The sequence below is a fragment of the Xenopus tropicalis genome, chromosome 5 (genome assembly GCF_000004195.4).
Source record: "Xenopus tropicalis strain Nigerian chromosome 5, UCB_Xtro_10.0, whole genome shotgun sequence".
Taxonomy (NCBI): Eukaryota; Metazoa; Chordata; class Amphibia; order Anura; family Pipidae; genus Xenopus; species Xenopus tropicalis.
In genome coordinates this window covers 30,039,432-30,053,694 of record NC_030681.2, presented here as the reverse complement: position 1 = coordinate 30,053,694, position 14,263 = coordinate 30,039,432, and the positions used below count along the sequence as shown (strand labels likewise).

At 35.7% G+C, this 14,263-nt stretch overlaps 1 protein-coding gene across 1 annotated transcript in view; it reads right to left on the bottom strand.

The window, feature by feature from the left end:
• Positions 1-14,263, bottom strand: part of pcsk2 (proprotein convertase subtilisin/kexin type 2) — a 90,575-nt gene that overhangs the window by 35,231 nt on the left and 41,081 nt on the right. The window contains exons 3-5 of the mRNA NM_001097191.1: positions 5,658-5,771; positions 4,239-4,347; positions 3,132-3,169 (exon numbers count right to left, since the gene is read on the bottom strand). Of these exons, the coding sequence (NP_001090660.1) occupies positions 3,132-3,169; positions 4,239-4,347; positions 5,658-5,771 (261 nt within the window). The remainder of the gene's footprint in view (positions 1-3,131; positions 3,170-4,238; positions 4,348-5,657; positions 5,772-14,263) is intronic.

Here is a 14,263-nt window from a genome sequence, read left to right as displayed (position 1 = left end):
TAGGGATCTTATAAATCAAGCTTCATAGTATTCTGAGATTCAGCATGAGGTCTAAGGAAAGGGTTCAGTAATGCTGATCAACCAATTTGTTCCTTTTCTATGAATTCACCACTTTGGTGGTTTAATAAATCCTGAGGCTGAAGCACAACTCTCTTCTGCACTTCAAAATTAATTTTATCTCCAGACCCAGCAGTGCAGGAAGTTTTCCTGCCACTGACAACAAAGCAAACAGTTCAACCTTCAAATGATCATCCGATAAATAATTAGATGAAGGATGCCGTTATTTTCCTTAGTAATTTGAAAATCAAAACATCTTACCTCGAGACAATGCTCAATTCAGCTTGTATACAAATTACCCCAAAACATGTCTTTTATTCATGAAAGAAGAAAAACTGCCTGCCTCTCCTCCTACTAATTGTTACATGTTTACTTAAAGGAACAGTAACACCAAAAAATGAAAGCGTATAAAAGTAATTACAATATAATGTACTGTTGCCCTGCATTGCTACAAGTGGTGTGTTTGCCTCAGAAAGACTACTATAGTTTATATAAGTAAGCTGCTGTGTAGCCATGGGGGCAGCCATTCAAAGGAGAAAAGGCACAGGTTACTTAGCAGATAACAGATAAACCCCCATTATATGGGGCTTATCTACTAGTTATCTGCTATGTAACCTGTGCCTTTTCTCCTTTTTTCCAGCTTGAATGGCTGCCCCCGTGGCTACACAGCAGCTTATTTATATAGTAGCTTTTCTGTAGCAAAAACACCAGTTTTTTGCAGAGCAACAGCACATTATATTTTAATTACTATAAAACACTTTAATTTTTTGATGGTACTGTTCCTTTAAAGGGACAGTTAACCTACTTTCTTAGCATTAGTGTAATGAATAGGGCTTGTGCTGAACAAACTATTTGTTTACTTGAATCAGGAATAGTGATGAGCAAATTTTCCGCATTTCGGCATTGGTGAATTTTTTACACAAAACTGCTACGAACAAAAAAAAAAGTATGAAAAAAATTACAGTGGCATAAAAAAGAAGTTTCAGTTGCATCAAATAAGTCTCATTCACATAAAAAAAGTAGTGGTGACGTAAAAAAAACTTGGGATCACATCAACAAAGTTGCACATCAACAAGTCCTACAGTAGCTGCATTTTGCAAATTTTTCACCATTATACGAATTTTTCAGCAGTTTCATTAATTTTTTGCCAAAGCAAAAAGCAAAGATTCACTCAAATATATATGGTTTTGTAATTTCTTGCACTTAACAAGGAAAAAACTAAAATTAAAAGTCACATTCTTCTGTTGGTTCTTACAAGCACAATGCAAACAAAAACAGCTGTCCACTTAGAAAACCTCTGTATAATGAATGGTTCCTTATCATAAAGCCTAGCAAAGGGTGCAGTTAGGGGATGCCAAGAAGAGCTGTAGCCTAGTGGTCAATAGTTAACTCTTTGTGTTACAGGGGGCATTATTACTTGAAATAGTCATGTAAAGTACCTTGCACAGCAGAAAAAAAACAACTCCCTGCTTTTGCTAATAGCCTTTAGTCTGCATGAGTTTCTCTGTGTTTCTACTCAGGGATTAACTATTGTGAATTCTTTAAAAGCAGTACTGATGCATCCGCTCATTAATGAACATTTAGGATTTAACAATTCATTTTTATCAATTATCTAAATTAGTGATGAGCGAATCTGTCCCGTTTCGCCAGAAAATTAGCAAAACTGCAAAAACATTTGTGCAACCGTGAACTTTCCATGGGTCATTTTGCGGCAAAATGTGGAATTTCACTGCGAATCCATGCCTGGTGAAAAAATGAGCTCATCATTAATCTAAATCCTTTCTCCTCACATGCAACACACATCAGGGAGTTCCCCATAGATCAGAATGGTGCTCAAAGTAGCCAAAAATATCCTGCTGAATTGAAACTGTGTCAGATTATATAAATGTGCCAATTCATTAAAGGGGACTTGTCACCCTATGAAATAATTCTAAATTCTTTTCTATTGTGTTTGTTAAGCAAAATAAACTTCACTTACACTATATAAGTAATATAAATCTTGTTTCCTTCAGTCCTGGAATTACACAATCACAGCAAATAGGCAGGCGCCATTTTGTGGACACTGCTATTAAGGCAAGCTTTGTATCACCCCAAAATCTTGTGTATGTGCCAGAATGGGGGACCAGATGCCCATGCACTGACTACACAGTTAGATGGTTAGGAGGGAGGGGGAAAGTGAGAGCTGAATTGAAAGTTAAAGTACTTGTCGGCCCTGCCTCTATGCCTAAGGTAGGCAATATATACTGTATGATTGACAGCTGGGATTTTTATAATGGGTTTGGATGTGTTACTATAGAAATTAATTTGGCTTTCTTGTTAATTTGAAAAGTACTTTTATTATACAGCTTTTTATGTTTGGGTCACAGGTCCACTTTAAACCTTTCTGGTCAGGAAATGTATTCTTTCTCAAGAAAGTTTTGATGAACCCCTTATTGAGTCCCCTGGATCCTACATATTGCAGAGGGGCATTTTGGTTTGGCAAGTTGGACCCTAAGGTATCTGTTAGGGTATATAAAATAGTAATAAAGATCCCCAGTGGAAAAGTCTCCAATGGACAAATTGATTTTCAGCACCTAATACAGGTATAGAATCCCTTATATGGAAAATTCCAGATTACTGGAAGGCCATCTACCATAGAACCCATTTTAAGCAAATAATTCAGGTTTTTAATAAAACAGTAGCTTGCACTTTATAGTAAGTGAGCTGGATGAGTCCATATTGGTGGCAAACAATCCCACAGAGTTTATTTCATGTTTAAATAATATTTACTAGATCCTAGACACTAAATCTTAAACATTCTGGATAAATTGTAATGTAATTATGAAGGCAGGCACATGTTGGCAGGACCATAGTAAGCACAATGTTACTTTATTGACTTATTTTGCTATCTTATTAGGATATGTTAGTGTCGGTGATGTGTAAAATCTACATTTGATGAATTAGAGGGGACCTGATGGGTCCTGATTAGCAACAGTCTATCTTTTCACTCAACCAGCCCAAGCATGCTAATAACAAGTGAGCCTGTCAGACTCAAAGCAATTTAAATGTTATAAGAAGATGTAGCTTGTACTCACGTAATTTGAGGCAAGGTCTGGGTGCAGATAATCAATTCCTAAAAGTGAAACAGAAAAATGATTAGAAACATCTAACTGTGCACAGTGTTTCTCTTGGGCAGTAGTTTCGAAGTTAAATTGAAGACACAGTACAAAGTCAGAGCTAGTCTGAGGATAGCGAGAAAGCATGTCTCACATCTAAATGTATTTTTACATATACTCTCTTAACTAATAAAATGGCTGCTGCTTTTGATGTTACTTGCTTTTCCCAAGCTACAGGGGCACATTAGGAGTGCCCGTTTCTGCATTTCCAAAGGGATATGAGTAGCACATTAAGATGATGAAGTAAAGTAAAGTAATCCTCAGTCCACTTACACCTAGCAACCAAACAACACTTAGAATGTATTGGCCTAGAATGTATTGTGCTTAGAATTATATGAATTAACATGGGCTTGGCTACTCTGGTTTATTTTACCTTTACCTTTTTGCCTCGTGTTTATTTAAAACCATCTATGAGAAAAAAGCCATACGTTGTTAACTTGTTGCAAAAATATAAAATAATTCCATGGGAGTATAGGTGGTGCTGTTCCAAATCTACACATACAATTGTGGCATACTTTACTGAGAAAAATTGTAAACAGTCATGACTGAGGTATCATAGTACTGTTTCTATATAAAGGTGTTGCATTAGATGTGTTCTGCCATTTCTAGCATAGTACTTTATTTAAAAATGATTGCAGATAAAATATATTAAGAAACACATTTAGGAAATATTATTTGCCACATCTAGCCAAATGTATTGAGTCGAAACAGTCCTGGAAACTGATTTGAGCTTTAAATATGATATTAATGTTTACACTAAGCGAGGATGGCTACAGTACATTTTGATATTACGTACCAGAGCCTTTCCCAAGTAAAGTAGGCTTGCAACCATAATTATTTTATATAAATAAATATGTATAGATATAGGTGTAGATATATATGGAAAATGCATCAGGTTCAGAAAAAAATCAATGAATTCAGCATCTGACATGGGCTATTGCAGTAGAAAGCATACGCAATGTAAATGCTTTAAAAATTCATGGCCAATTGTTCTATTTTTCTGTAGGTACATTAAGAAGTGCTTACCATCATCCATAATTGCTATGGTAACCCCTCTTCCCGTGTATCCCAGTTCCCATGCTTCCGCTACATTTAGATCTAGTCCAGGTGTCCCATCAGCTTGGCCTGTGTTGATCTGATAAATCAGGCAAAGAAAGATTTGTGTTACATGGTTATTTTAATGTTATTACTTCTACAATGTTGATCATTTTTTCTAACAATTTATTTACAAATTTACAGCAAATATACATTCTAATTCAAACTAGGGTATTGAGTTTGATTCATACAAGGGCAGTATCTGTCTGTAGAGTTGTTTGATGTCCTATATGTCTATGGGCTTCCTTGGATGCTCTAGTTTGCTTGCAAAACATACCAACAGACTGTCAGCTTGACATTAGGATAGGGGAAAACTTTTGTGTTTTAATGGTACTGTTCAAAGTTTAAATGATCCCTAAGTACTCTAGCCACAGAGAAGACAACTTGTCTATTTTGGTTGGTTGGTTGGACATCCTGCAGCTCAAACACACAAAGTGAGTTACTTTTTTACTTGTCATGGTTTGTAATTCCAGTAAAAAAACAGCTGAACCCAGTGTTGGCCACCAAGGTACAAGGCTTACCACTGCACCACTATATCATGTATTACTGCATATTATGATAGTAATTCAGTTTTCCCCCAATAAAATGCAAACTTTAGTAAGGTATGAGCAAAAAAAACTCTTAAATATCTCTTTTATAAAGGATTAAACATTAACTACAGTGACAAACTTACTGCTAATTGTAATAAGAAGAGGAGATAATGAAGGGCATCCTTGTGTAGAAGAATAACAAACTTATTTAGAAGACAGCAATCTAGACAGGGTAGTTATTTACTTAAAGGGACCCTCATAGACATAGATGTTCACTGGCCTCACTGGACATGAATCTAAGCTCTACATCTATAACTATGAGAGTTACATTAGAATTTATTTTTCTGTTACTTCATTTCTGTTGAGATCTTTTTCTATCATTCAAACAGCTACCTTGTTGCTAGGGTTGCTATCAAATTCCAAACTGGAAACCACTCAACAAAAAATAATCTATTTACAATTCCCATTTTTTGCCTCAAATATATTTAACATTTACTGAAGAGATTACAGTTAACCTTCAATTTTACATTTTTTCCCTGCATGTTTGTGCTGTGTGAAAGTTATTATTTAGTGAAATTAAGCTTTCATTACTTCACTACATATACATTGTGCCTTCAATGTTGTTTAAATACAATTTCAAGTTAGTTTAATTGTCCTATGGCCAATCCCAAATTGTGTCAGAGATGAAACAAATTGCTTTCTTTGATAACTTAAAGAATAGGTTGCTTTAACACAAATTCCTAATTGAGCATTATTCCTAATTTTACACCATTTTTTTCTAGTTGTAAAATGTGGGTCCTGCTGTATATATTTCACTCACCAAATACCACTGTTTTGTGAATAATGGATCGTTCATGTTGATGTCAATATCATTGATGTCTCTGTATCCTCTTTTTTTCCTGTGGAAACCTTCTTGTTGAACCACTTTATTTATCTGAAATACATTGAAATGAGTTATTCCATTAGATTCTTTTATTGAAAATCATTGGATTTTCAAGCACCAGAAGAATTTCACCTATTGAAATATACCCTTCTGATCGTAGGAATGCACAACTTTTATATATTTCCAGCTGTATATTATTATATTTTATAATAAAGCACAAGGACCAGTCTTTCAGAAAATAAAAGGTATAATTACTGTAGATCAAGGAAATGAACAAGCTCTATATGTTTTTTAAAATGACTGTATTTCCATACCATTAACTCCCATTTGCAGCATTTATTCCTTCTTTTTTCTTTATGACTAGTGATGAGCAAATCTGTTTCATTTCACTTCACCGGAAAATTCTCGCAAACAACGAAAATGTTGCACATCAAAAAAACTTGTAGCGCACATCCAAAAAATTGTCACTCGCATCATTTTTGTTGATGCGCACAACAATTTTTGGACGTGCATGACAAATTATTTTGACGCGTGACATTTTTTTTGACACGTGGACAATTTTTTCTTTCCGTGGGTAACAATTTTTTGTTGCCTGTTTCGTGAAAAAATCTGCCAATGGCGAAACAGAGAAATTCACGGCAAACCCATGCCTGGCGAATAATTTCGCCCATCACTATCACTATCACATCAGAAACTGTGCTCTAATTTAAATACAGGTATGAGATACGTTATCCAGAAAGTTCCAAATTACAGGAAGATCATCTCCCATAGACTCCACTATAAGCAAATAATTCTAATTTTAAAAATGATTCCCTTTTCTCTGTATTAATAAAACAGTACCTTGTACTTGATCCCAACTAATGTATAATTAATCCTTATTGGGGGCAGAACAGCCCTATTGGGTTTATTTAATGGTTAAATGATTCCCTTTTCTCTGTAATAATAAAACAGTACCTGTACTTGATCCCAACTAAGATATAATTACCCCTTATTGGGAGCAGAACAGCCCTATTGGGTTTATTTAATGGTTAAATGATTCCCTTTTCTCTGTAATAATAAAACAGTACCTTGTACTTGATCCCAACTAAGATATAATTACCCCTTATTGGGGGCAGAACAGCCCTATTGGGTTTATTTAATGGTTAAATGATTCCCTTTTCTCTGTAATAATACAACAGTACCTTGTACTTGATCCCAACTAAGATATAATTAATCCTTATTGAAGGCAAAACTATTCTTTTGCGTTTAAATAATATTTAAATATTTAATTTATTTTTTAATAGTATTAAGGTTTGGAGATCCAAATTATAGAAAGATCCCTCATCTAGAAAAACCTCAGATCCTGAGCATTCTGGATAACTGGTCCCATACCTGTATTAGCAAAGGTACAGACTATAAAATAATAAATATCACATGCTTTAACATGTAACTAAAACTACAGGTAAGCTCAGAGTAATTAGCTGCTATGATAACACCTTTGCATTGTCAATCAATAAAAATCAACCCAGAACTTTCTCTATACACTTTTGTTATAAAATCAACATTGCATTGTAAATCAACAAGAATCAACCTAGAACTTTCTCTAAATTAGGGATAAGAAAAAAAAAACATTACACAGTGTTAAATATGTTTAAACCAAACATGACACAGAGACACACAAAATATATTGAATTGTAATGCAATTCCACTTAAAGATGGATTTTAAATGGCCTGGCCTGATGTTAAACCAGCAGGACATTGAAGAAAAACAAATTAACTGAATAATCAATTGACTTTCCAAAAATTACTCGGCACAAAACATCTTTCTCAACCAGAAATGTCTAATTTCTGAAAATGTTGAGAATATTATCCCTTCATTAGGATTGCATGTGGCTAATTGCATCTATAGACCCTGCGGGTAAAAATGAAAAATATGTTCCCTATTTATAGAATTAATATTCTTTGTTAATAGTCTGTTGGCCTCAGCCATCTAGATGTATGACAACTGAGGTTTGTTAAAGCTACTAAAATAACCATTTCATTAGGGAGGCCATGAAATAAATTGTGCCATGCTGCATAGGATATCCCGGGGCTTCCGTTTATCAGTAAATATTCTGTTCATTATTCTTTTAACTTCTATTAAAATTACTGTTTTCCCCCTGCTGCCTTATGCCATCATTAACTATTTTTTTTCTAGTATGCATGTTGTGACATAGTGTAAAAATAGAAAAAGGACAGAAATTTAGAATAAGTTAGCAGAACACAGAACAATAAACACAGTGGCAGTATTTAAATGCATTGAACACTTTGGTATATAATAGGTTGGGATAATAACACTTTGGTATATAATAGGTTGGGATAATAACACTTTGGTATATAATAGGTTGGGATAATAACACTTTGGTATATAATAGGTTGGGATAATAACACTTTGGTATATAATAGGTTGGGATAATAATCAGCACCAAATTCTGCATAAAGTAAAATAGGAATGTTATTACAGTACCGTCTTTATGAAAATGGAGTAAATATTTTTTTAAATTACAGTAACCTGGCTTTGATTTCCTTCTAATGGAGGCATATTATTAACAACTTTTGTTTCTATCATTTGTGTCACCAAGTCTGTTCAACATTTACAGTTTTATTATATAAAACTCTAAAGGTGTCCCTGTGCAGAAAGATCATACGGCTGATCTAGATCTGGGTAAAGTTTTAGGAAGGACAGTAAAAATAGCATCTAAAGAGTTAACAATAAACAAAACAAATACTCTCAAGTAAAGAACAACTTAGTTCTCAAAATTGAAGGAATGTAAGAAAATTCAAATGTTTGCGGCTTGGACAATGGATATAAGAATGGTAATTTGATCAATAATGTTGAAACATTGACTGCCAATAAAAAATTTTGTCGTTGGAGAGCAGGTCCCCAACCTTTTTTTTACCCGTGACCCACATTCAAATGTATCTGGGCTGTGATTAGCTATAGGTAGCCCCTATGTGAACTAATACCATACAGAAGGCTTTGTTTGGTACAGGTATCGGACCCCTTATCCAGAAACCTGTTATCCAGAAAGCTCCGAATTACGGAATGCCCGTCTCCCATAGACTCCATTTTAATCAAATAATTCAGAATTTTCAAACTGATTTCCTTTTTCTATGTAGAAATAAAACAGAACCTTGTAATTGATCCCAACTAAGATATAATTAATCCTTATTGGATGCAAAACTATCCTATTGGGTTTAATTTATGTTTTATTGATTTTTTAGTAGACTTAAGGTATGGAGATCCAAATTACGGAAAGACCCCTTTTCTGGAATACCCTTGGTCCCGAGCATTCTGGATAATGGGTCCTATACCTGTACTAATAATGGTTAAGGTGCAAATTAAGATTGCATTTAAGCCAGGAATGAAAAAATAAGCACCTGCTTTGAGGCCACTGGGAGCAACATCCAAGGGGTTGGGGAGCAACATGTTGCTCCAGAGCCACTGGTTGGGGATCACTGAAGAAGAGTATGAAATTTAAAGGCTAAATATACCCCATTTCTTGACATGAGCTCATTTGGTTGGAATTATGTAGAAACCATGCCTTAACACTATCTGAACTTCCAAAAATAAATATATTTGATACACAGTCATACCTGATTGTACAGATTGAAAGTAAATCATGATCGTCTATCTCTGACTTGTAAGAACCATTTCCCAACCCCCTTAGGCTCACAGAGTCATGCAACCCCTTCCTACCTTGTTCCATTGTGAGCTGATCTCACACGCAGCATTCCCTAAACTAACTAACCAAAATAACAAGACCGTTAAAGCAGGCTATACTAATATATATTTGGCAATAAGCAGTACCAATTGTAACAAAGGGCAGTGATAAAGAAACACATCTAACTGCCTTTACTTTTATCCAGTTGAAATTGTTTTAGAATGGTGCATTTGCTAAAAGCTGACATTTAGAAAAGATAAAAGTGTAGCTATATGGAAAAATATTTTGAAAAGATTTACTTGGTTTTCTATGTATTGTTGGCAGTTCAGGTCCTAGTGAATCAAGATGTTCTTGAAAAAAATCAATATTTGTCTCTACTTAATGTGACTCCCAGTAGAGGAACATTCATAAGCTGTTGAGTTAAGAGGCAAGTAATCAATGTGTTTAAAAATACTAAATAAAGCATTCAGCTTGTTAATCAATAGTTTTCTTCTAGTGTATATGTGAAATCCAAGACAAATTATTGCAGTAGTACTATGAAAAAAAGTCGTATATCCGTAGTTAAAAATCTATTCTTTATTTCGGGCTATTAAAAAAAACATTGAGAAAGTTGAGGTATAACATTGCCTGATGCCTTTCTGACCTTCCTGGTCCTTAATCATAGGCACAGGCACTGTGTATAAACTTGACCCATGCATAAATACTAATTTACAAATTTGTACTTAGCCATTGCAGTCAATGGCTTTTTTTGTCGCATTTTTTTCCTCTCTTGCCAAATGCTTTTAATTCAATGGACATTTTTTCTAACTTTGTTTTTTCCTGTGCAAAAAACACAATTTTTCTTATCAGAAAAACAAAATGCATTGGAAAATTCTAGCATAAATGTTTACTCATCTGCTCATCCCTGTTCCCTTCTTCTGCAAGTGTTAAAACTTACATAAATGTTATACAGGTATGGGATCCGTTATCCAGAAACCCATTATCCAGAAAGCTTCGAATTATGGAAAGCCTGTCTCCCATAGACTCTATTTTAATCAAATAATTCAGATTTTTCTCTTTTTCTCTGTAATAATAAAACAGTACCTTGTATTTGATCCTGACTAAGATATAATTAATCCTTGTTGGGTGCAAAACAATCCTATTGGGTTTAATTATTGTTTTACTAATTTTTTAGTAGCCTTATGGTATGGAGATCCAAATTACAGAAAGACCCCTTATCCGGAATACCCTTGGTCCCGAGCATTCTGGATAACGGGTCCTATACCTGTACTTTATATAGGTAATATCAATGGAAATTGTTTCATTTCAAAAGACAAAATCCGATTAGAAAAAAATGATCAAGGACACAAAGGGGCCTATTCATGATTGGTGGAGCTTTCGGCTCCATAAAGGAAACGCTGCATGAGTTTCAGTGAGTTTCAGGCTGGAAAACTTCGTCATCTTATTTTTTTTTTAATTTTTCCAGAACTGGCTTTTGAAGTAAAAACTTCAACAGGTTTTAGGTTCACGCTATCATACATAGGCCCCATAGTGTCCAATTTTATGGAATGCCAAGAGAAGTGTCCAGCTGGAATAAAATATTTGTGTTTGGAACAAATACCACACTCCATTCATGGTGAGAACCAGTTTATACAATTAAGAAAACAAGAAGAATTTAAACACTTTAATGCCAGTCAGTCTCAATAAAGACCTAGATCCTGCTGTTATCTTATTAACATTGTGAAATATCACTAATTCAATGATTCTTTTATCTTGTTTTACACCTGTGTTGCAGTGTGTATGGGTCATGCATAAGCCCCATCTGGTGGCCATTTTAGGGTACTATAGTATCCATTTTGCTGCTTCAAGGTAATGCCTACTAATAAAGTTGCCTAACATCATGACAAGGTTCCTAGTGGTTCAGGGAGAAGACTATGCCTGACTCCCTTGTCACTACTGCAGTCCCTTTGCTAAAGCAGGAGAGCCTATAAAGGAGAATAATCCCAGCAGAGGCGGGCCAAGTCAGCTGGGCTCACTAGACAACCTGGTCAGCCACCTCGCCCCCACTGCTTTGCTTTCCACTCTACCCCCCCCCCCCCACATGTGCATGAACACACGCACACGCGGGGATGCCGTAGATGGGGGAGCGCCCAAGGCAGGTGGGGAGGGCCAGGAAATCCGCTGTTGGGGTAAGAGATCCTGGACTAAGGGTTGGCACATTGGTACCTGCCTAGCGCCCCCTCACTGTTCTGGCCCTGAATCCCAGCTATCTCTCCTGGTGGGACTCAGAAAGCTGCTCTGTCTAAATAAAACGACTGTCTCACTTTCCTAGAAAGTTCAATTACATATATCTATCCTGCACTAGCTAATCCTAGTTCACAGGGTCCCTGCCCCCAACTTCTCCAAAAGTAATTATCTCACTGCAGGGATTTACTAGGGCCTTGTTGATCCCAGGCTCAGTGGAACATTCACTTGGTTCAACAGAGGCAGCCAATGAGGAAGAACCACCCCTTTGCTAATACTATGTTAGGGTATGAAAGGGAGTGGTCAAGTGAGCAATAATGTAAATCTGTAGACATGTAAGTAGGAAAATAGATACATGGGTTTCAGCCCAGAAACAGTGAAGTACAGAAGTGTAGGGTTTAAAATTATAGGGATTGTTAACCCTATAGGTCCCTATATAATTATATATTTCTTGTGAGAACACAAGTACACTTCAAGTTTTGCGACTTATGCAATGTGTGGTGATGCTGTAGAGCAGTGATCCCCAACCAGTGGCACGGGGGCAACATGTTGCTCCCCAACCCCTTGGATGTTGCTCTCAGTGTCCCCAAACCAGGGAGTTATTTTTGAATTCCTGACTTGGGGGCAAGTTTTGGTTGAAGACAAACAAGATTTCCTACCAAATAAAGCCCCCTGTAAGCTGATAGTGTGCACAGAGGCCCCTAATAGCCAATCTTAGCCCTTATTTGGCTCCTCCATGAACTTTTATGATGCTTGTGTTGCTCTCCAAGTCTTTTTACATTTGACTGTGGCTCACGAGTAAAAAAGGTTGGGGACCCCTGGTGTAGCCTTAACTCTGGGTAAATTTCTGAATATCAGGTGGAATGTTTCTTTGTCCCTCCATTTTCCTTTTAGAATTTATTGTACAATTTTATGTGTGCTTCTTCTTAAGCTTTTATAGAAAAAAATCATTAGTTGCTGCTAAGAAGCCTGTAGGAGATGTCCTGACCATACAAAAGATCACCAGTTCATTTTTACATAAGCAAACTGCATTAGAAACAGCAACTACATGTATATCCCTTCAGTACCTCTCAATAAAGCAACATTAGACCGTGGACCTTGTTGACCGTATGCTAAGACTGTACTGAATGTATTCTTTTAATAACCCATTGCTCAGTATTTTTCCAAATTCAGGTTCAGTCATTGCTTTTTAGATAATTGCACTTCTCTGCCGCAGAGTACAAGTAGAAAAGCTCAGGAGAAAAGCTTCAATTTCTTATTCATCTTATTCATGGCCCATCTCTTGAGCAAGTCATATATTTCATCTTTTTCACATAGTGCATGCATTATTGCAAAAAACACAGTTGATTTAGTGACATTTTATTTGCCATTAGATCAGGACTATAGACAAAATACACTGCGTGGTAATTAAAACATTTTAAAAATCTCCATTAGCAACATCATTACAGCATCACAGAAATAGAACAAGCATCCTTAAATTAGATTGTTCTTAGATGGTGCTGTAGTAATGATACCAGTAATACATGTCTCTGAATCTCAGATAAACCTCAAAGGCTTTAGAAAATGCGTTGCAAAATCAGAGTCCTAAATATAGCTCAAAAACAACAGGCTCAGACTGAATTAATAGCTCTTCTGTAACTGAATTTCCTGTTTACTGTTTATATATAGTTTAATCTGACATCTGTATTGGTCACATTTCAGGGGTCTCTTTCATTGTGTGTCTCTTATCATTGACAATTGATCTTTCTAACTGTGTATATATTTATATTTTTTTATTGCAGTTGTCCCTCCTGGCCTGTTGTAGTTATTGTATTATACAGTATATATGTACAATGCTTTTGTATACAAGTCACATGATAAATAAAAATACACATAAAGCACCAAAACAGATGTCATTTTAAACAATTAAATAAATAATTAAGATAATAAATTATTAATTTGTTCTTAGACTTTCGTTTTCAATAGATATGAAGGATTCAAATTGTGCTACAAATTTCATGAAGCCTTTGCGGGTTATTGAAGATTCAGAAGCATTTATTACTGTTATTATCATTGCTGCAACACCATCTAGGTACAATCTGAGTTATAAGGATTTATTATCTACTGCTATACTGATGTTATAATGATGATAAGCTTTGAAGTAAGAAAGGCTGCAATTTTCTCCTAAAGATTCAGTTCAAACCATGAAGTTCTGTCTTAGCTTAAGTCATTTTCTGGTTCTAAAATCCTTTTCACATATATATATGTATATACACTGGAACAAGGACAGCACTCCTAGGATTTAAAGCAGTGATCCCCAACCAGTGGCTCAGGGGCAACATGTTGCTCACCAACCCCTTGGATGTTGCTCTCAGTGCCCCCAAACCAAGTAGTTATTTTTGAATTCCTGACTTGGGGGCAAGTTTTGGTTGAATAAAAACAAGATTTCCTACCAAATAAAGCCCCCTGTAAGCTGATAGTGTGCATAGAGGCTGCCTAATAGCCAATCACAGCCCTTATTTGGCTCCTCCATGAACTTTTATGATGCTTGTGTTGCTCCCCAAGTCTTTTTACATTTGACTGTAGCTCACGAGCAAGAAAGGTTGGGGATCCCTGATTTAAAGAACTGTGGGCAAAATGTAAATGCAAAAATAGAAA